Raw genomic sequence first — 24,192 nt, 5'->3', positions numbered from 1 at the left:
TAACTGCACAATCTCGAGAAAGCAACCTGGCCGGCCTCACAACTGCTGAATATCTGTGTACATGCATACACTCTGTATTTTCTGGGAGCAGAAAGTGCATGAGAGCAGGTCTTATGTACCCGAAAGGTCACAGCTCTATTCTTTGCATAGGGCAAGAAAAGTCACAAAGGATGCTTCCAGACCTCTTCTTCATTCCTGATTTGTTTGAAGGGAAATTAAACAACATGGGTTATTTAATGAACTTTCATTCTGATTTGCTAATGGGAAGGTTAGATGGCATTGTGTCGAAGCAACTATTATTCCACAATGCATCCCTTTCCTTATTGCAAAAAGTCTGATCTTTCTGGGTAAGCAGATTTGTTATGCAAAATCTCCCAATCAACTGTAATTGTACAACACAAATTTGCTGGTATGTGATTGAATCCCATCTGAAAATAATGACAGTCTGAAAGCATCCAAAATATGTTTAAGGAATACAATTCTAGAGAGTTGCAAATGAACTTTTGTCTTAGATGTTCCTAAAGTTATAAAAAGTTTGAAATGTTTTCTCTAATTTATTTTTAATTGGATTGTCTTGCTGCTTTATTGTTGCTGCCACCCTGGGCACCATTGGGAGGAAGGGTTGTATAGAAATTTAATAAATGAATAAAATAAAAATAAATCCTAGCTCCAAGTTCCATCTTCTTCAAAAGTGTCTGCAGAATAAGGCCATAATCAGCCTGCTCTGGGATTGAACCCAGCTTTTCCCCCATCAGGGCTTACCTAGTGTCCATATTGAACAGTTGTGAGCAGCCTGCCTTGAAAATTTCCACACTGACCCATTGTGGGAGATTAGTGTAGGAGTGCTATGGATATTTCAAATGGCAGACAGATCACAGGCATCTGCAACAAATTACAGTGGTGCTGAAGAATGACTTTGCATTCCACTACCTCCCCACTCCAAAGCAAAACAAAAACAACCCCAGATTGGGCAGTGCTTTTTTCTGGGGGGTACTCAAGGGTATGGGATACCTTTTTTCTTTTTTAAAGCACTGCAAAGTGGGGGACTCGGCCACACTGCTACCACCAATTAAAAAAACCTCTCCTCTTACCACAAGTCAATAATTCTTTTATAGCAGAAGCTTTCCAGCTTTGCCACAACAAGCCTTCTCAGACGGGGATGGAATAAGGCAACCTTTCTACAACTTTATAAAACTCACCAGTCCAGAAAATAGTATTAAGGAGCAAATATTCTAAATTCATTATCCATTGAGGCATAAAGAATTTCATAAAAAGAAAGTACAAATAAATATCATATTAAAATAGACAATAATGTGAATGAATGGATTATACTAAAAAATAATATCAATTTTATTTTTTTAAAAGCCAACAACTTCTGGTTCTTGTAAAGTATAAGAGGTTTCCTGCGAATAGAAATGAGTAAATCTTCATGGTCTCACAAAGCAACTGCTGTCATATGGTGCTGTCATGGGCCCTTACTTCTAATTGGCTCTGAGGCTGCCATACTTTGGCAGATGTGCCACTACAATTACACAAGCCCACTTTTAATAGTTTTACTTTGTAATCCCATGCAAAGCCAAAAGTTTATGTGCAGCATTACATTTTTAGTCACACAGAACAGGAAGCAATTCAAAATCTCTAATGGATTTTTTTAATTATTTCATGCAGTCTGTTATGGTCATTAAAGGTAAAGGTAAAGGGACCCCTGACCATTAGGTCCAGTCGTGGACGACTTTGGGATTGCAGCGCTCATCTTGCTTTACTGGCTGAGGGAGCCGGAGTACAGCTTCTGGGTCATGTGGCCAGCATGACTAATTCGCTTCTGGCGAACCAGAGCAGCGCATGGAAACGCCATTTACCTTCCCACCGGAGTGGTACCTATTTATCTACTTGCACTTTTACATGCTTTCGAACTGCTAGGTGGGCAGGAGCTGGGACCAAACAATGGGAGCTCACCCCGTCGTGGGGATTCAAACCGCTGATCAGTAAGTCCTAGGCTCTGTGGTTTAGACCACAGTGCCACCTGTGTCATTAGTTGGGTGCTAAAATCAGAGTTGTCGGGTTCTCAGGCTTGCCTTGAAGACCTTCCCAATAATAAACAGGCATGTGGAACTGGTTATGGCTACTCAGTCATGCTCTGCACATGGCCGATAATACTGTTATTAGCTCAACTTGTTCCAGGACTGAAGTCTAGCTAAGACTGGAAAGTGTCTCCAGGGCTGAGGCTTGATGAACACTGACTCTCCTGCCTTAGTCCTTCTGTCTGTTCTCCTCACTGTCTCCTGTAAAGCATAACAGATTCATGCTTGGAAGAGGAGGGGGGTCACAGGAGCCAATTCCATTCTACTTCCTTCGCTCTCTGAAAAGCGTACATCAGCATCTCCGTGTTGTGACCTAGTGAGGACAGGATGACTGTCATCCTCAATCCACTTACAACATGAAGTCAGAGAAACTGCTCTGGAATGAGTTCATTCACTTAGGACACAAGGCGATACAACTAAAAATCTAAAAGGTAGCTATGTTCTTTGAGTAAAGGTCACAACTTTCACTGGCAGGCAGAAATAACTTGAACACCAACACAAGTGAGTCAATTGTTCCTGCAATATTTAAGTCTATAAATGCACTATGAACTAGTTTTTTCCTTCCTTAAACCTTTCCTTTGTAACTATGTAAGCTAGTACTGGAAAACGAAGTGTTTTAAACATAGAATAAAAGAAATTAATGGTAAACAGATTGCTGCTACAGTTTCAGAATAGATCTCTCAATCAACTGGGCATGTAGAACCAGGCCTGTTTCTTTCCTTAATGAAAACTTAATGTAAATTTGGATCTTATGAGATAAGAATATTAATAAAAGGAGTATTGTTTTCTATTTGGGGTGGGTAAATGACTTTTTTTGTTCCATGCTACTAGAACAATCCTACCTCCATGAGAAATGACCCTTTTATAAGGCTCAATGGCTTTCATATCGATCCTCTGCTCCTGTTCTCCAATGACAACTGTTCTCCATAACCGGTTGTCTTCTCGCTCTTCCTCAGCAGTATATTCTGGGATTGCTTCAGAGTCCTCTTGGGAAGCTTCCTTAATGGCCGGCTGCTCTTCTGAGGAGTGCAGAGGCAGGTGAAAGAGAGAATAAAGTGGCAGGTTATTACTGGCATCTGGAGAAACATCATCAAATATGTTTTCACTTATGAGACCATGGCATCCTGCCATGAACTTAATTACACTATTCTCAACTCTTTTAAAAAAAAATAAGATCAGAATGGCCCTGTAATTTTAAAAGACTAATGATCAAACCTACACTCCTGTTTTAGTATGACTTAATACAGGGGTGATGGGTTTAGCTTGCAAATGAGTTTGAACCATACAGACACTGCTGTTTGTGAATATCCAAGAAGAAACATCAGCTGCATTGAAAATGCCTGTGTTATGTTGGACTGTGTAAAACTGTTTATTACACAATATTACAATGTCTGGAGGTAAATTTGAGGTTGTCAACTTCCTACTTGCGTGCTCCTTTATACAGATGGCGTTTCAGAAAATAGAATGGCCTCCTTCTGGACCAGTTGTTTTAGATTGACTTTTGTTCCTTCCCTTCCAGTTATTAAAGGTAAAGGTAAAGGTACCCCTGCCCGTACGGGCCAGTCTTGCCAGACTCTGGGGTTGTGCGCCCATCTCACTCAAGAGGCCGGGGGCCAGCGCTGTCCGGAGACACTTCCGGGTCACGTGGCCAGCGTGACGAAGCTGCATCTGGCAAGCCAGCGCAGCACACGGAAACGGCGTTTACCTTCCCGCTAGAAAGCGGTCCCTATTTATCTACTTGCACCCGGGGGTGCTTTCGAACTGCTAGGTTGGCAGGCGCTGGGACCGAGCAACGGGAGCGCACCCCGCCGCGGGGATTCGAACCGCCGACCTTTCGATCGGCAAGCCCTAGGCGCTGAGGCTTTTACCCACAGCGCCACCCGCGTCCAGTTATTACCTTGCTTATAAAAACAACATGGAACTGTTTCTTGCACAATTACTGAGAAAACTAATCCCAGATGAGAGAGCCAAATACATAATGTTTATCTATGGTTTGGATTAGCGGTGCATTACTGCATGAAATAACTAAGTTGGACATCAATTATTTTGAGCCTAAAATAAAGTGTTTGGATCATGGTTGTGTATGCCATATGTTAGTAGATCCAACCTTTGACAGTAGCCGCTGGCTCTTTCACTAGTATGAAGGGGGGGGGAGACATATGGCACATTGCAGAGCTATCCTTATTCAGCCTGGACATCTGGCTATCTGGTCGTACTTACTGGGCTGTTCCCAGAAAATGAGCCACAAAATAGATGAGGTTGGGCCTACATATGGTAGAGGCTGCAGTTGAAGAGCATTCAAAATTCATGGAGTGTTCCCAATATACAGTTCAGGGAATAGCCAATGTTTATAGCAGTTTTAGCTTCTAAATATTCAATCCTAAATTCAACTCAAGCTACACATTGCAGCTAAATCATGTAGTGCAACTCTTGCTGGATGATAGCACTCATGTTGCAGGTGGGGGTGTATGCTGAAAAACAGGTAAGAATGAAACGCACAAATAATGCATTACTCAAGAACACAGTTTTTATGAGGATTCAAACACAGCATCCCTGCAGCTGCATTGTAAAGTGATACTGTTCAGTGAGATCTGTATCACATGATTGTGCTGCACATGCAAATTGGCTTAAGTAGAATTTTTATTACCTCACACACAGGTATCATCAAAGGGTTGTATCACCTTTGCTAGTGTAGAGTGGAACTACATGTTATGCCACCAAAGGCTGGCCAACATCTCCTCTGCAAAGTTGGATGAGGCTGCTTGTATAAGGGCAGTCAACAGAATTTCAGCAACTACAGATTTTCAGCCCACCTATGTGTCATAAGTTGAATCTGGCAAATTTGTTTTTCCTACCCAACAATTAAAAGTAGAGATGCTTTATCTTCCTGTACCCAAATCTTCATTCTGTATGAGATGCATTCGTTCCAAGCCCAAAGACTAGTTCCTGAGGCACAGCCAGCCATACAGTAACAAATGAAGGGCCTCCCAGCTTGACCTTCACTGCTGGGTAACTCCAGAGTTGCTACCTTCTGACCCAGAGATGAGAATCTATCAGTTTTAGAACTATCCCTAGGAAGTACAGTGGACCTGAGCAAGCAGTAGACAGCAACATCAAGCTGCTGCCTCCGAGTGGCAGCCAAGGGAATGTGCACAAACTGGAGGCTGCTGTTGAGTTTGATAGTTGAGAAGGCAGGCTGCAAACTAAGCAGAATAGATGCCGTTAAGCCACTGCTGACAGGCACATACCAATGACACCATGACTGCATCTTCCTATTTGCCTCAGCAACTGCTCAGTGCATCCTCTTCCAGCTGTGCTTCAACTCAATCTGTGCCTTCCTATACACAGAGCACAGATAGTTCCATATAAGTAGTTCTTTTTAAATTGGGCCTGGACAAGGGCTGGAAGGTGACAACATTTGCTTAAAGATGCTGATTAAGTATGTGTGGGTGAGGGAGAATGACAATGGGCGGTATTTTTAGCTCTGCTGTCCCACTAAACATGCTTCTAAAAAGCACATAAGCATTAGTGACATAAGCTTCCTTTAAATATAAGTCTAACATAGGCATTTGTCCCTTTTAAGGCTACCTTAGAAATAGAGTCAGTCTAATCAAAATGCATTGGGAACCTTTTCAGTCAGCATTTTTGCAGTAAATAGACAAACTAATTAAAAATCTGGACTGCTTTGCATCAATTTTTTCTCACAGCTGCTTTTTCACACACCTGGCTTGTGGGCCTCTCTGAGGCATCTGTTTGCCCTCTGTCAACAGGCAGGATGATGAGATTGGTGGACCTTTGGCCTGACTCAGCAGGGACTTTCAATATTCTTATTAACTAGGCCTAGTAATTCTTCCATCCACATAGTTAGGGAGTTAGGTTGTGTCTTCAGAACCATTTTAAAAGGGAGGTTTCTTATCTGCTCTTATATTTCCTAGGCAGAGTAAGAACAGCCGCCTCAGGCAGCAGATTCTGGGTGCCATGAATGTTCAGCAAACTGTTATTTATTTACTATTACCGCATTTTTACTGCCAGAGAAGGGGAGAAGCGCTTCTGGCTCAGGTTCCGAAATAGTAACCTGCTTTGGATACTATGCCCCATATCCTGGCTTCACAGTTCAGCTTCTCCTTGCATTACATTCATTCTTTCTGAACAGCTTTGTAATATTTCTGTTTCAAAATAGGAGCACTTTGTAGTCCAAAAATATTAGCTGATATCTCATCCGAAATAGCTTTTTAAACTCTAGGAAGCAAAAAACCATTTTGTTTGCTAGCTACATCAAATCCAACTCTGTATTATAGGCAGGTAAGAGATGAACAATGAAGGTGAACAATTTACTGCACTGATAAATCTGCCAGACTACATTGTACCCATCTGGAGAAATACTGAAGACACAAAATGTGGGCTGCAATCCAATAAAACACTTAGCTGATGCTTGGCTTCAAACATTTAAGCACTGACTGTTTGCAGGAATAATGTAAATTGAGGGAGAGCCCAATTGCTAGAAGTGGAGGTGGGGATGAAGAGCTGGATATTAGCAATGGCACAGAGAATGAGATAAAATCACTCCTTTGTCTCTACCTGGATTCCTATGGCGCAGCAGACAAAAGCAGAGTAAAATCAACCTCTGAGGAGACCTCTTGGTATTGTACTATAAACACAACTTTTGTATCTGGCTTATGTCAATATTCTTGGGTTGAATCCAAAGTTAGCCATACTCAGAGTAGACCCAATGGGTAGGATGCAACTAAGTTGTTGCATGCACTGAACAAGGTCTGCTCAAGCAATGGGACTGTCCCTGCCTCTCCTCCCTCTTTGCACCCCCTAAGTCTGCTCTGGAGGGGTGGGGGAACCCCAGAACAGGTTTGGGGTGGGGGTGAGGGGAAGGGAGAAATCCCACTGTGCAAGCAGACCTAGTTTCATGCACACATACTCCACTTAGCTGTATGTTGAATTCCACCCCTAGAAAGCAAAGGATATGAGTAACTTGGATCTATTAATTTTAATGGGTTTACTCTGAATAGAATTTAGTCAGCTATGGCCCCATTATTGTTATTGAAGTTAAGGGTGGTCATGTGAATCTTTGTCTGTTTCAGTATGTGGAGCAGTTCAGTGCGTTACAGATACCAGTTGCAAGACCACTCACTTGCATGATTTCCATGCTAGATCCTTGCAGTAATGGGATGCATTGATGTGTAAAAAAAATGGAATGGCTTCAATTTTGGTCTCTACAAACAAGGTGAAAACTACAAAGTGAGAAGCCTTTTGTGCCCAAACTTATGCTCGCAATGCAAAGCTCATAAACAGCCTATGTGCAGAAAAGTGGGATTCCACAAGAATGAGGAATGATGGGAAACCATGTATGCCACCTTGAGCAACTTGGAGAAACAGGTGGGATATAAATGTGATAAATAAAAATTCAATAAGAACTGGTAGTTTCATTTAGCTGCAGTGGGCATCAAGACAGAAGCAGAGCATAGTTTGATGGGAGCTAATGACTGGTGCCTTTCCTGGTGAAAGTCTGCCCTGAGTTTCTCCAGTGACAAATCACTGGGTCTATTAACTATAAGTTGCTTAAACCACTTGATCTGTGAAAATGCCTTTGAGTCGTATAAGCACCATTGTTCTTAGTACTGATATGCAATTAGCTGATAGCTGCAGAAAAGATGAAACATTTGTGCTGTTGCAAGAAATTACTGCAAAACTTCAAACAGTTAATGCCTAAAGCTGATTTTGACAAATCATAGTAACTAGCACTGCCGACAGTAAAGCAATCTTAGTCCATTAAATTGTGTGAGTTTCAGACATTTAATCCCTGGCTGGGGAATCTGTACCCACCCCTCCCCCAGGTGTTGATAGGTTACAATACCCATCAACCATGGCTATTAGCTGAGGTTGATGAGAGTTGGAGTACAACAACATCTGAAGGCCTCAGGTTTGCTGATGATGATTTAATCAATTAACAGTGCAATCCTATACATGTCTACTCAGAAGTAAAGTCCACTGTTTTCATTGAGGCTTCCTCCCATTTAAATGTGTGTAGGATAACAGACTACATTTGCTCATGAGTAAAGACAATATATCAAAAGCAAATAAATCTTACTTTCTTTATGGCATTTGTGCTATAACTAGGTCATCTTAGAAGATACATTTCTTTCTATGTGATAAGCTAGGAGTGCCCCTTCTAAAGATAGTAGTTGCCGCCTGCCATTTTTAAAGTGCTAAAATTAAAAAGAATATTTTTAGCTAAGAAGTCTGTTGTCCACTTAACCGGAGGCTCATTTTTAGTCTTTCAAAATGAATTAATGTAATTGAATGACTGATGGAACCCTGCAATCTTAATATCTGACTTCAAATCATTACTATAGTGAAAGCAATGCATTCTGCTACAGCTTTATACATGATACTCAGAATCTGTCTTCGTTTCTGAACACACAGCTAAGTTGACAGCTGAAGCCCTAGAGTGAGAATCACTTTCCCACTGCTAAGCCTTCCTAAAAATAATATAGAAAATGCACATTTCATCACTTTGCATGCTACTTTACCTTCCCAGTTTAATTCATTTCCATGCCCAGCATATTCAAAAGAATCTGCTTCATCTGGTGTGTCCAGGTCATCTACATTGATGTCAATTTCATCCGGAGTGTCTAGGTTATCATCAGAAAGGACAGATCCTTCACTTTGGTCCAAAGAGAGATTGATATTCGGAGCTGTGAGTTTTATCCTTCTGGGGTTGGAACCATTGATATCTAGAGAATTGGGAGGTTCTGAATAAGTGTGAAGATAAAATAATCTCTGTTTTAGAAACTATTATGTTGAATAACATTTAAATAATTCTGCCTCAGCCAACCATATGGAACTATAATATATGGAAATATAATATTTGGAAAAAAATTACCATATAATAAAAATGTACCTAAAGAAATTACATTCACACATCCAAGGATTTAAATTTATATCAAAGGACGAAGGGGGGGGGAATAGAGGAGATGGTATTACAGCAAAGATGTTGTGTTGTGATTAGCACAGATAAATAGCTAGATGGGCCTTTCAGGACTGATCTAGTATGTCTCTGTCATTTTCTGGAGCCCTGCAAGTCTTATCTGGAATCCTGGGCTACTGCTGTCTAGACCTACCCTACACATCTGTGCTGTGTGGAGTAAATGGGTTGAGGAATGGGCCCTAGTATGTCAAAGTCTTCTTTCCTAACCACCACATTTTAGGCAGCAATTTAAACTGCATTGTTTTGACTGCTATATGCTAATCTGGAGGGCAACTGTAGACAAATAAGCTGTAGACAAATTTAGCAAGAAAGTGCAGAGTAGCTAATTATCACATGAGCTCATGCCTGATGACACCAAAGCGCAGGAGAGTGTGCTGCAAATTATAATCTTTTGTCAAGAGAACCATTGAATTAGCTAAATAAAGCAAAGCTCACACATTTTTCTTCTAACACAGGAATGATCTCGTGGCAGCACAGAAACATGCTTCTCACTGAATTAACAAAATGCTTAGGAAAAGGAGGGGGATCAAAAATATAATTAAAAGGTTGTCTTACCAGGTCTCATCTCTGTAGCACTGGAGTCTAGCATAGTCTCATTAGAAGGGATATCCATTCCAACATCCTCCGATATCAATCTGAAGCACACACAGAAAAATAAACAAGCAAATATTTTTGTATTAGAGCCATCATAGTGCACTAGGTGAAGATCTACCCATTCTGCTTTCATTGGACAAAACAGAGAAATGTTAGGGATATGCAGCTTTCAATGAGTTTTAATGTTTGTTAGAGAAATAACGCTATGGGGGGTATTTATTTATTTATGATTAAATGTATATCCCACCCTTCCTCCCGAAGGAGTACAGGGAAGCAGACACACCAGTGATTAAAAATACAATTACAAATAAAATAAGAACATATTTCAAACATTTAAAAATGATTAAAACAACTAAACCTGTTAAAACATTTAAAAACAATTAAGCATGTCAAACAATCACATACTCTCAGGCTAATAATTTCAAGGCTGCAAATAACAGTATCTTTGAGCCATCAAATGCCTGGGTAAACGGGATTGTTTTGAAATTCGTCCTAAAGTTAATAAGAATGATCAAGTTTGGAGTTTCAATGAGAATTCTGCTGCCTCTCAGAATTAACATTTCAGTGTGAAAACTGGTTTGTCTCAAATGGGTCCTTTCATGATTCTTCAGACAATGAGAAAACAAAGAATCCTGTCCTGAAGTGCAGAATGTACACTTCACTTTGTACGACTGAGCAAGAAAACAAGTGGGAATCCCAGACTCCTGCCCAGAGAGGAGAGAAAGAGACTTCTCTTCCCTTCACCCCAGGACTTTCTTTCTCAACTAGGTAACGCATGGCTTGAAGAAAGGAAGATATCTATTTCATCCTCAGATGTGCTAGTAATAAGGAAACAAACCATACCAATAAAGATGATATCTGGATAATTATGCACTAATAATAGCAAAATGAAAATAAATAATGGTGTGATCATTATTGTGTTTTGACTGCATGACAGAATAAGGAGTAAATAAGAGAATTAATTATGCACTTTTTGGAAAGACATAGTCAAAAGTCCCATTTCCCATCCAACTTACGGTTTGGAAACATAAACATTGCTCTTAAACCAAAACAAGAGATGAAGTTTAGAACAATTTGATATTTCCTTGTAAGTTACTTTCTCATGATATTACCATGTACAGGAGACAACCATTTTGAACATCCAATTGATGTGCAACACACGTCTCATTTTCAGCCTCAGAATGGGGCAAGGCAGGAGCGGAACGGGGGGGGGGGGAGAGAGGGGTGGAATGGGCTGACCCATGGCTGCTGGTGCACACAAGGACCCCAGAATGCAACCCTGCACAAACAGGGAGTTGCCAGTATTTCAGATCCTGCAGAAATGTGTGACTATTAATATTTTTTAAAGTGCTTGTAACAAAATGTGTTACAAGGTAGAAGGTCCAAAGCCTTTTGAAGGAGATGAATCCCTGTTCTTCTAAGTACCGGTATGTGTGATCAATCCTATAACCCCTTATTTTCACTGAACTCAATTGGACTTGATTTTGAGTAAATGTTTTTCGATGACACTGCAAGTATCCAGAGCTCTGGACTGATAAAGTAGGCTTACAAACTTACTCAAACAAAAACCAGAGTATTTTTCAAATATAAATTGTAGCCATTTTTCATCAAATAAAGTACTGGGTTGTTTTTGTTTGTGTGTTTTTCACAGAACCATCTAGCAGCTTTAACTTTTACATTTTCCATGCTCGTCTGGATTCTTTTAAGGAGATTTCCATTTTATTACCCATGTTGTCTTGTTATTCAAAGCTTTCTTCTGGTTTTGATTTCCCTTCTAACTATAGAAGATGATTGCTAACGTGAGCACAAAATAATGTTTAAAAACACCATGAAGGAGAAAAGGGTATCTGCCCTAAGAAGAAGATTATGACACCAGGGCTTGTAATGTTAATCATCCTGAAGTTAGGGCAATTGCAATCAATGGTCATGAATAACCAAAGTCCCTTTATTTCATTGTAGAACTATGAAATACAACCCTAGAATTTTTAAGTGTAAAGATGACTAAAGATGGACTGTACTTGAGGTTTATATAATTATGATCTCCCCAAAAGAGTAAACAGAAAGAAATTACAACAAAACTCAAAGTGATCTTGAAATAAAGGTTCCTACATCAAGTACTATGGTATTAGGGAGCACATCCACATTTAGGCAGCCCTAACAGAGCTCTTTCTGTTCACTGCCTAACAGGGGTGGGGGGAGAGAAACCAACAGCATATGCATATATTTTAACCAACGTAAGTGAGTAATGCCAGAGGCAATGTTTAACAGAGACCATGTTGTTACTGCTTCTGAAGTATGCCTGGCTCTATTTTTTCAAGCTTCCAGGATCCTTTTGGACAAGACTCATGATGATTTTGACCTACCTATCGTGCCTTAAACTTGACTATCTATGTGCCATAGATTTCATCATAACTTCTAAAGCCAAGCAAAACTAGCTGCTTGATAATGTTGCTCAAGTGCCAAGTAAAAATGGTTGTTCCTCTTCCCTAGAATCCCTTTCTTACTGAGATTACCAAAAATTGGTTTTAAAATAAAAATGTGTACACACTTAATGACCCCAAGCCAAATCTAACCTAGAAGTTCTAAATAGCAATTTATCAATTAGAAATTCCTCCTCCGACACCAAACTACCCTCTAGTAGTTGAGTTAATGTCATACCATTGGCTACAGTGCTTTGAACTATTAGATGGGCTATACTTCAAAATAGCTGAAAACTATTCTGGGACTGTATTTGTAGCTTGTTGCCCCGAAATGGAAACCAGCAGCTGCATACCCTCCAAGTGTCCCGATTTTCCAGGGACAGTCCTGGAATTATGAAAGCCATACTGGCTGCTGATTTGATCCTGTAATGTTCCTATTTCCACTGCCAGTGCCAAGCTCAGGGAGGATGTTGGGGCCCTTGTCCCAAGTGATGGTGGGTTTTCTCAGGGCGGTGGAGGATGTGTGTGCTGGGTCCCGTTGGTGTAGCGGTGGAGGCGGCACTTGCTCTGCGAGGAGAAGGGGCAAAATGGGGGGTGGAGGAGGGTCAGTAGGGGGAAGAGTGAGAAATGTCCCTATTTTAATCTTTGTTAAAGGGTATGCAGCTGGTTTTATTACCTGAAAAGAATGGGACAATGACAGGGATCAGGCAGCATTTAGGTGTTTGCATACAAGAGACCTTTCACCTGTCACACTTAGGTTAATCGTGTTGAGTTTCCACTTGGCCACTGTCAGCTCTCAGCTATTCTGTCCATGGGTGCTGAGATACAACCACACTTCGACTCTCTAAATAGTCCTGAGAAATACTCTGACACCCTTGAAGGTAAGAATAACATTCTACAAATCCTAAAGAGAGTGACATACAACTACAATCTCTAACACTGTGTCTGGTGTAAGATCTCGCATAGATTTCTTACAGTGCAACACTATACATATCTGTTCAGAAGTAAGTCCCACTGTGTTCAGTTGGGAATTGCTGCCTTGATTTTGTTGTTGTTGTTGTCTTTCTAGGCACATTTACTTGGGAGTAATCTTAATGGAACACAGTGCAGCTTATTTCTGAGAAAACATGCATAGGGTTGTTCTGTCATTCTCTTTGGTATATTTATCCCTGTACCCAGAAAGCTCCAATGGAATGACTTTAGGAATAAACTAGACAATTTCCCCCCAATAAAAAACCATCCATGCAAACTCTTCTGCTCTTCTAATCGTATCATAGGTTTACTGTTACCAACATTTAGTAGAAGTATTTCCGTATGTTGCATATTGAATCATTTACAGTATTAAAAAAGAGGTGGGTCATTTTGGTAGTATACTTTGCTATAAAGAACTAACAATAAACCCCATTAATGTATGAGCGTGAGACACACCTGGGAATAAGCCCAAGTTATCTCAATGGGATTTACTTTTGAGTAGGCATGCATAGGATCACAGTGGTAGCTGATCACCTTACCACAGACTTTCAGAAATACTTTTGCAGAGTCAATCAGGAATATGCTATATAGACAACCCCAAACAGCTGCAACAGCAATGACAAGATGTGGAAATAGAACAACTAAAGAAAAAAGAACATCTCTGACAGCAATAGGCCACGAACAAGAAACAGAAATAGGAAAATATTCATTTACAATTAGAGGCCATGCATGTTAATATTTATCAGCCCAAGCTGCCATAATGTGCATGGAAGATTTCGAAAGCTTCCCCGGCTCCTGCTTAAGACAGTTTATGAACAATCTTTCTTCTTGAACCAAGGAACTTCTATATATTTCAGCTTAAAAGGTACATGTGGCAGAAACATATATATGTCCAAAATCTTCTAGAGACAGCATGATTGGCACTGAGTTAGTTGAGAAAGGAATGTTCCCAGCCGACCACTGAAGCAGAACATGGGTCAGGGTTACCTGCTTTGCAACCTGACACAAAAATACCCAGGGAACCACTTCACAGACAATTTCTGAAGCTGTGAGCAATTTTGTAGAGAAAACAAAATCAGTTCCTGGCACTGGGAAAGATTCCTGCCTGAAACTCCGGAGCCACGACCACTCAGTGAGCCAGATCTACCAGTGGTCTCTATAGGCAGTTCCCTGTGTTTCCCTGTGACTCCATTTATTTCAATAAGCAGATGAAAGTTAAAAAACAAACAAATATTTGCGACTGAAATGTACTCCTACGGAAACGTAGTTCCCACTCCAGAGTCTGGGCAATGCTGGGTAGAAAGCAACTAAGACATCTTCCTCCCACACATAATTCTTAGTTCAAAATGTTGGGTGTTTTCCTGAAAATGTGGGAAGGGCAGTTGTGTTGCTCAAGGACATAACCAGCATTGTTGGAAAGTTCCTCCACTGCTATACAGACGACACATACAATTTTTTTAAAAAAGAAAAAAATTATGCCAGCTCGTCTGAGGAAGAAGCCATTACTTTTACTTACAGTTGTAAGTAAAAAGTAGAGACAGGTGACTTGAGAAAGCTGATTAATTGTACAGCCTCCAAGGAGTTAAATTTCTCTAGACACATTCTGCAGCATTTGATAAGCTCACCTTGGCCTTCTTGCAGCTTAATTAGCAAAGCATAATTAAGATAACCGATGTAGAGAAGGCCTTGTCTTCTGTTTGTTGGTATTTAATTTGCAGTACAGCAATCTGTTTGCACATCCACAGTGAGATGCCTAGATAGCCCTCTTTCTCTGCAGCAACATGTTTTAATTATCCATAATATGTGCAGTACAAAATGGTATATAAATATTGACAAATAATTTTCACAACCACAGCTGAATGAGAGAATTGCATGATTAATCATTGTGGTTATTTCTGTTTTACTGATGATCTAGAATCATCTATTAGAGGTCAGAAAGGAAGTTTCTGCCATGATGATGTCAGAATTCAGTGCTTCCACAAATCAGAAATACCACTTGGCAATTTATAGCTGATGGCTGAATATCAGCATATTTAGTATTTCAGGAAAACATTTCACTGCAATTTCAAGCGGGGTGTGTGTGTTTCTGATAACACATGGGACACTGCCCCACCAACCTCGGTCGGTTCCCAGATCCCAGTCCAAGGGGCCCTGGCTGTGACCTTCCTCCTCCTTCGTCTCTGCTTTGCCCTTGTAGAACTAATCAGGGAAGAGGACGGGGACAAACGAAGGATTGGTTGGCTCCACCAGCCACTGGGTTCTGCTCCACCTACTCTTGGTCTCCCTGCCTTCTTCCACTCTACCATTCCCAAAGGGCACCAGCCATCACTGACACAGTGGCCACTTTTGCTTCCAGTACTGTATAAAGGAATGAATAGAATGATAGCAAAAAGCATCTCAGATGAACATGCAGCTGCCAACCACCCGGCAAGACTGAGCCTGAAGCAGCAAATGACAATCTTGAACATTTTCTATTTTATTCTGTACCACGTCATGGCTAAAATAATCTCAAATTAAGAAGTGAGCATTTCCATCTCAGCCACGCGCCAGTTAAGATTTGACTCTTGTAGCAAATATTATCATTACTGTCAACTGAAATGTTTTACTTCTATTACTCCAAGTATGAAGTATTTTACTATCCTTGCCATCTTAATTTACCCAATATTGTAATACAGTAGATTTGCAATAGGTTTACCCAGTGCTTTTTTTCTTTAAAAATGTTTAGGGGTACTCTCATTTTGACTCAATAAAATCATCATTCTATAGTACAAATCAGGAAAAATAAATACAGTAAATGGACAAAAGTACAAAGATTCAGAAAATGTTTAGGGGTATGCGTACCCCTGTGTACCCCCAGAAAAAAGCACTGGGTCTACCATTCACAGGTATATATAGATGAGGAGCTCAGCTAAGGGTGTGTTCACATTACAGCCCTTAAGCACAGCGAATTGGTGTTAAGCTGGCTTTAGAAACAATACATCAAATAGTAGTATGTTATAACAAAGTACAGGATAGATAGGCATTTTGGAAAACATCATGTGAACACGTATTTTAAAAGCCAGCACTGGAAACGCAGTGAGTGCATGGTGAATGGGCGTGTGAACACAGTCAGAGAGGAAAGACTGTGATGTTCCCAATGGATATGGTGCATTCTGGAAAAGCAATGCAGTGCTATAATGCCTACTCAAAAGAAATCGTAATAAATTCAGTTTGTTTACTCCCAGGTAAGTAGGGTTAGGATTTCAGCCTAGTTAGTCACACTTACAGTTTAGGCTAGAAATAACAGAGTAGGCTGTTATCTATACAGTATCAACAGAATTCAGCACTTTTTGATACTCCTGCCACCCTATGATTGAGTTCTATCACACTGACAGCATGGGGGAAAAGAAGCTTGACTTTGCAGCATATTGATATCTGTGATGTGACATGTTAGCAATCATGTATTGCAGATGCCTCCTTGCTCTTTTTATATCTTTAAGTGTGAGATAAAAATTATGATCCTTCCCCCCAACTTATTATTCTATACATTGCTAGCCCACTTCAGCAGTAACATGCAATTTTCTACTAATCTCTATCCTCCTACCTCTTTTCACTTTTCCTTTTGTTCCCTTATAGTCACAATATTTCTCACTGCTGTTGGATTTTTGTTAAGGTGTTGTGGGTTCCTTGTACCGTGTTACCTTGCGTTTTGCACTGGAGCTGCCACTTCTATGCCTCCAGAGCTCATGTTGGTTCGGGAGCATCCATACAAATAATAAATGAATCATGGGGCTTGGACCAATTACGTGGTTCTTTCCCCTACTTGTATCATTCATCCTTTGAGGTTGGGTGACATTGACATGGGAAGGAACCATGTCAGTTGCCTAAGTCATATGGTTCTTCCTTACAGGTACCAGGAGAGTAGTATGAGATACAACCAGGCGGCAGCTGCTCCAATAACATATCATTATAGATTTGTGGGGGGGTCCCCCCTAAACTCTAGGAATGAATTTGGATTAATTAGGATTTGGATTAATTGGGATATGGATTAAAACATAAACTGCAGAGCTGTGGCAGACAGAGAATTCTTGGGCTGGCTTATGCAAACCAACCTGGCCCAGCTATAGCTATCAAGAGTACAATAGAGGGCCATTAACAATACATCAAAAAAACGAAGATCATGGCCACTGGTCCCATCACCTCCTGGCAAATAGAAGGGGAAGAAATGGAGGCAGTGAGAGATTTTACTTTCTTGGGCTCCATGATCACTGCAGATGGTGACAGCAGTCACGAAATTAAAAGACGCCTGCTCCTTGGGAGAAAGGCGATGGCAAACCTGGACAGCATCTTAAAAAGCAGAGACATCACCTTGCCAACAAAGGTCCGTATAGTTAAAGCCATGGTTTTCCCAGTAGTGATGTATGGAAGTGAGAGCTGGACCATACAGAAGGCTGATCGCCGAAGAATTGATGCTTTTGAATTATGGTGCTGGAGGAGACTCTTGAGAGTCCCATGGACTGCAAAAAGATCAAACGTATCTATTCTTAAGGAAATCAGCCCTGAGTGCTCACTGGAAGGACAGATCGTGAAGCTGAGGCTCCAATACTTTGGCCACCTCATGAGAAGAGAAGACTCCCTGGAAAAGACCCTGATGTTGGGAAAGATTGAGAAGAAGGGGACGACAGAGGACGAGATGGTTGGACAGTGTTCTCGAAGCTACAAACATGAGCCTGACCAAACTGCGGGAGGCAGTGGAAGAAGAGTTTGGATTTGATATCCCACTTTATCACTACCCGAAGGAGTCTCAAAGTGGCTAACATTCTCCTTTCCCTTCCTCCCCCACAACAAACACTCTGTGAGGTGAGTGGGGCTGAGAGACTTCAGAGAAGTGTGACTGGCCCAAGGTCACCCAGCAGCTGCATGTGGAGGAGTGGAGACGCGAACCTGGTTCCCCAGATTACGAGACTACCGCTCTTAACCACTACACCACACTGGAAGACAGGAGTGCCTGGCGTGCTCTGGTCCATGGGGTCACGAAGAGTCGGACACGACTAAACGTCTAAACAACAATACAAGGGAACTTCCCTCTTGCCCCCAGGTGTGAACAGAGACTGGGGATTTGGAATGTTGCCAGGGTAACTGCTGGGGTGGTGGTGAGATCCGTCTTGGAGAGGGAGGCAGTAGGATGCCTGTGCTACTGCTTCTTGAACTGACCATGCCATAAGGTCTGGACTCTGTCCATGCAGGCTGAAGGTGTAAATAGGTGAATAAACCATATTTCTTAAAGCACAACAGTCTCCACCGTGTCTTCTATTCTCCAAAGGGACACGAACCCTGTGCCTGAGACCCCATGGACCATTGCTACCGCTTGGCAGAGAGAGGGGCAGGCACCCGACTTTTGTAACACTGGTGTCAGAAGTGGGATCTGTGTTTCCTGGAGAGAAGGCCTAGGAGTGACGTGCGCCTGAAGTAAAAAATGGTGGGAGGAGAACCAACAACCCTAGAGCTGGAGAGACAGAAAAGGCAGTGGCACTTTGGCAGCAGTCCATGCTCCTGTGCAGGCAGCTGGTGCTGGAGGACAAGCAGTGGTGCAGTGAGATCAACCATCTGCGAAAGGAGTGTGTGTGTGGCACAGTCAAGGAAAGCAAGATGCGACTCCAGATGAGGTGAGGAAAGCAACAACATTCCTCGAGCAACTCACCTTGGTGGACCAACAGTGGTGTAAGCATGTGAACAAGCAGTTCAATGAAATAGACCAACTGATAGACCATTGCAACGGGATTCTCTTTGGGGAGAAAAGTGTAATGCTGTGCAAGGGGAGCGCCATGCTGGGAGATGAGAAGTTACAGGGGTCTGGAAGTGACCTGGAAGTCCAGCTGCCAGGCACCCAAGAGGAAGGGGTTGCCAGAGATTTCAAAATCGTGGCTGGGCAGTTGAAGGGCTCATACTGTGGGGAGTTGCAGTCTGTAGGTGAATGCAACGGAGAAAAGGATAAGCTGGCTGGAGTGGGAGAGCAGTCAGCTCCCTCTGAGTTGGAAGTTGTGCCTGAGGAAATGGGAGAGGAACCCACGCCTGAGAGGAAGGCAGTGGATGCCGGTTTACCCATGGAAGAGGTGGCAGCTTCCTGTGTGCTCAGGGAGAAGCAGGTGGCTGCTGGATCGGTGCCTTTGGGGGTCTTCCATTCTCCAAAGGAACACAGACCCTGTGTTTGTGCCTGGGACCCAGGGCTCTTGCCACCGCCTGGCAGAGAGAGGGGCAGGCACCCAACTTTTGTGACAATATGAATTGCCCATAGTATCTCATCCCTGCGGTGTCCTTTTTGCCCAATGCTGATGCTTCAGAGGAAGGAAATAGCATCTTAAACCACAGGGGACAGAACCCGATTCCTTTAGGCTCACTTAAGCACAAAACCTGTTGCCCAGTAAAATCTGTCTTTATAAGAACCTATCATTAAAAGCTAATGGTCCATCTTGCCCAGTAATATCAACCCTGACTGAGAGCAGCTTGCCAGCGTCCCAGGCAGAGGTCCCAGTCACATGAGCTAGGTTTATTTAGCTGGAACAAAGAATGTGCACTGACACTGAGCAATGCTCATTCTCTCATAAATGATATTCTTTCTTTGAGGGTTGAAAATAAAGTGAGGGTACAAAGGAAGAAAAAAACCACACAAATAAATTGAAAACTATGCTAGTTAAGAATTGGTGCAACATTTTCCTTTGATATGGTGAAACAGTGGCTATGAAAATAAACTTTTAAGTTGGTTCTAAGCCAACAATTTGGCAAGAAGGGGCATGTAAAGCTACTATACACAAGCAAAATTTTTAACAGAGTTGAGCCACAGAGGGCCTAAGATGCTGTGAGCTATTAGTAAGGTTAGAACAGGTAAGTTCATTACTGTCAAAAGAATGTTAGTATGACTAGATGAAATGGGTAGTACCAAATAGTGACTAATACACTATGCAATTAAAATATTCCCCCAAAGAACTGTAGTTTACCCCTCAGAGAGCTACCACTCCCAGCACCGTCAATAAACGATAGCTCCCAGGTTACTTTGGGAAAGCCATGTACTTCAAACACATGACATGTATGCAGCCATAGAGGATGGCAGCAGTACCTGAGACACAACCAATCAGCTGCCGAGAAACTTACAGGAATTCAATCACTGGCAAATGGCAAAGTTATTCAGGGTCTGCTGAAATACATAAGCAAAAACATTTGGAGCGAGCCTCATATCTAATGTTAAATCATACCTCATATGCAATGTAAAGAATCTCAGTGGCAGTTTAAGAACACAGTTACTAAAACTGGATTTTTACATAGTTAGGGCTCTGACTTGTAAGAATGCCCTGGTTGGAGAATCTCCTAAACTCTAAAAAGAGAAAACTTATACCTTAAGTGGTTTGTATTCCTAGCCCCAGCTTCTTAGTACTGGAAGAGTTTAGGCAGATTGTTAGATGGCCCAACCAACAAAACCAAACTTCTTTGTTCTGCAGACCAAGAAATTTCTGTGGCTGATGCTGCAACTCAAGAGCTGCCTCTCAAGAGGTACTCTGTGTATCTGATGGATGGCATATCAACACTATGCAGAGGGATCAAATTAGTTCACAGAACCCAGCTAAAATGTATAGCTTTGGAAAGGTCTTTTGAGATTTATATTTTCTCCCTGTTTATGCTTGTTTTCATATCCCTTTCCTTCCTCTCTGGTCTCTGCTGTATCTTGCTTTCTCATTCTTTGAAAAGCACCATGTACATAATCATCACCTAAAGAACTTACAACCCCATGTTAAGTTTTTTCACATTCTAGGGTTGGGCAGGGGTAGGTTATAGTTCATTTCCTTGTTCTAATTCATGTGAATGCATGCAAATTTTAAATTGCCTAGTAAATCATTGTTGACTGAGGGAGGAAAGGTGAAGTGAATGCCTGATGCAATCAACAAAATTATTGTTAGGGAAGTTAAAATGCTTATTCATTTTCTACAAATCCATTTGTAATACCTATGCAAATGAGGAAACCATTGTTTGGATGGGTAAGCTGTACAGTGATTTACTGCTGGAGGTTCCACATACCTTCCCACAGTAGGGCTTGAGTCACACATAAGAGCCCTGCTGGTTCAGGCTGAAGGCCCATCGAGTCCAGCATTCTGTTCTGCAAGCATGACCTGTGCACCACAGCACTCTCCCCACCTAGGATTCCCAGCACCGGGTATCCCCAGCTCAGTACAGAAGGAACTGCAGCATTATTTTGGTGTTAAATTGCTGCTAAGACATCTAGCAATACTTGACTGCTTTTCCCCCTAAGATGGTCAAAAAAGACACTGTGAAGGAAAATACAAAAACGTCAGTTCTGAAAGCGTTGGAGAGAGTGTGCTTTTCAAAGGTAGCATCTTCCATGATTCATATTCTTCAATATATCCAAAATAAATGCTAGGGAATAACAGAACAGCCAACCACTATTTTTCTTCTTAGAGTGAAACGGTGAGGAACAGCAGTCATTTAACCAGCACTGAAATAAAGTATGAAGATGACAGAACTTTTGTTAACCTGTGAATAAACTGCCATTGTCTGAAAGGGAAACATGAATGCAACCTATCATCTATCACAGAGTGGCCTCAGTCCTATTTATTCCCCCGCATACTGTCATGACAATGACAACAGCATGGTCTCCAAAATATTTTATTTCAACAAATCTTTCACAGCTAGCTAGCTAGCTAGCTACGTATGTATCACCCTGCTTAAAAAATAAAATAATAAACAAAGGTTATATTTAAACAGGGACCTGATCCTGTTATGGTGGCATTACTATGACGTGGAGGAGTTAATACTAAGCATTATCATATCCATATTTACTACTATGTTTTACTTTGTTCAGGAAAGTGTGAATAGGATTGCAGTATTAATCATATGAACAATATTTTATTAATACTGTATGTCTGCAATAATATTTATGAGTTTCAGCCAGGAACAACTAGGCATAAAAAAAAAGAAGCAAATCAGGACTCCATGCTGAATTGCCTATACTGGCTTATACTGTCCATAGTATTGTTCTGTTTTCACTTAGATTTTAGGAAGCTTATTGAATGCTATTGTTTGTACTTTTATTATTTTCTATGTAAACAGCATGGATACTTTTATTATACTGAGCAGCACAATTCTTTTATAAATAAAAGCTGAAGAAAATAGATAGTAGGATGCCCTGGGCTATATTGATTTAATAGGCTGTTGATCCAAGCCGTTAAGTGTTGGTTGTATGTGGAAATGCAAAAATTAGGTTGAGAATATGTATGGGAAAGCCCTAAAATGGGAAAGTAGGTGTGTTAATATTGGCGGGGGGAGGGGGGGAAGGAAGTGAGTTGAGCCCATTGCAAAAGGAACTGATGTCAGAATCTGGTGCACTAACTGCCCTAGCCAGTGAAATTGTCTTAGCAACAGCATTTTCAGTGGCTATAAGTGGGTCAAGTTGGGATTTACCAAAGCCAAAAATGCAAAGGCTGCAGAAGTCTGAATGTGAGAGGAGAGCTTTGAAGAGAGGGAGCTCAGTGAATTGAAGGGGAAGGCAGCATCTTTTGTAGGAATCAGCTAGAAGAGTACTGTGATTTTTAAAAAAAGAATGTAGAAAACCAAGCTGCCTCATTGGGGTCACAAGGTGATTAGCAGCAGCCATATAAAAAGGTGCAACTATATAGACTTTTTGGACTTCCTATAACACTACACTGAAGATTAGATCAGCCTTTGCCAACCTGGTGCCCTCCAGAACTACAACTGTCATCAGCCCCAGACAGCATGGAAGACAGCATTGATCACTGGGAGATGGAAGTTCCTATTATTTTTGCAGTAAGAATGAAAACATGAGGGGAAATGAGGGAGAAAGCTATTGTGGCTGAGAAGATACGTCAGATTCAGATTCCTAAACAGGTTTCATTGCCACAACAGCTACAGGATTGTTCACAGTGTTCTCTCAGGGAAGACTGTTATTTATCATTTTACTAACTGCTTTATAACCTTCATGATGTAAGACATCACGACTACCGCTTTACAGACTAAGAATGAGAGAAAGACCCAAAACATAGATTCCTGATTCTGAGCCTAACATTATATCCACGTTAACTTCATGTGGCTTAAAAAGGCATAATTCTGACCTGCCTACTTCCCACCCCATTTACAACACTGCTTCACAGGAATTTATAACCATCGGATTAATCACATGCACAACATCTCTCTTTACACTTATGCTTTAAAGACTTCATATTTTAAACCCTCCACACCTCAAAGTAGTTTCTCACAGGAATTTTTCCATCTTATTTCGCTGACAGTTAAACTAGCAGCAATTCTGGCTATCATTTCAAAAGTGCTCATAAGACTTTCCAAGCTTTGCATTCCTGTTCATTGTCCACTTGACATCCAATTCTCTCTTGGAAAATTACAGTATCTTTCTTTTCTTTTTTTTAACCCGAATGATCCAGGAGGATGCTTGAAGAAAAAAGTGTCATATGCTTCATTTCAGATCAAAGGATCAAAGACAGGGCAGCTGTGTCTGCCTACCGGGCGGTAAGGCAGAAGGGATCGCAAATAACGCTCCCTTGGTTAAGCAGGCTTTTAGCCCCCTTAGACAGTGGCCGTGCCTTGATTCTCTCCCCACCCCCTTCCTCGGAAAGCTATGCAGAAATGACAATAATGAAGAGCCTTAAGCAATTAAAGACACAGGAAAGTTTTGTTCCCTAATTACACAAAACGCATCCACTTCCTGGCATGACAAGTCCATCAAATGTGCGTACAGTTCCCTTCATAAAAAGATGTGACGGAATTAAGGCACAGCTGCCTATTTTCCCCCTGTAATGAGGCAGTGGACGCTTTGCATCCTGCTGACAAATATTCTTTCCCCCCTTCTCTACCCACCCTTGCAATGCTGCAACAATAGAGCTTTTAAGTAGAAAAAGCACATTCCTTGTCAATCTCTCAGTACGAAAACCAATGTGCTTACCTTCTAGAAGCTTAGAAGGCTAGTTTCCAATGTGAAAAGAAAAAAAAAGATGCTTTAATACTTGGCTTCAGCATCTCCCTTCTATAGCAGCTCACTAGCAATACAGATCTCCACCATTTTCCTGGTCACATGACTAGTGGTACTTCTAAATAAGGATGATCACCTGCC

At 41.3% G+C, this 24,192-nt stretch overlaps 1 protein-coding gene across 9 annotated transcripts in view; it reads right to left on the bottom strand.

The window, feature by feature from the left end:
• PRUNE2 (prune homolog 2 with BCH domain) overlaps positions 1-24,192 on the bottom strand; it is a 129,334-nt gene that overhangs the window by 12,646 nt on the left and 92,496 nt on the right. For 7 of the 9 annotated variants that reach the window (XR_008332656.1, XR_008332657.1, XM_053407729.1 and 4 more), the window contains exons 10-12: positions 9,637-9,716; positions 8,624-8,845; positions 2,924-3,100 (exon numbers count right to left, since the gene is read on the bottom strand). Coding sequence is in view for 7 of the 9 variants with exons in the window: in XM_053407729.1 (XP_053263704.1) it covers positions 2,924-3,100; positions 8,624-8,845; positions 9,637-9,716 (479 nt within the window). In the remaining 2 variants the exon portion in view is untranslated. Of the gene's footprint in view, positions 1-2,923; positions 3,101-8,623; positions 8,846-9,636; positions 9,717-24,024; positions 24,152-24,192 lie in introns of those variants that run through there. The other 2 variants (XM_053407736.1, XM_053407731.1) reach the window with 2 other exon arrangements.

The sequence above is a fragment of the Podarcis raffonei genome, chromosome 11 (assembly GCF_027172205.1).
Source record: "Podarcis raffonei isolate rPodRaf1 chromosome 11, rPodRaf1.pri, whole genome shotgun sequence".
NCBI lineage: Eukaryota > Metazoa > Chordata > Lepidosauria > Squamata > Lacertidae > Podarcis > Podarcis raffonei.
This window is presented reverse-complemented; position numbering and strand designations above follow the sequence as displayed.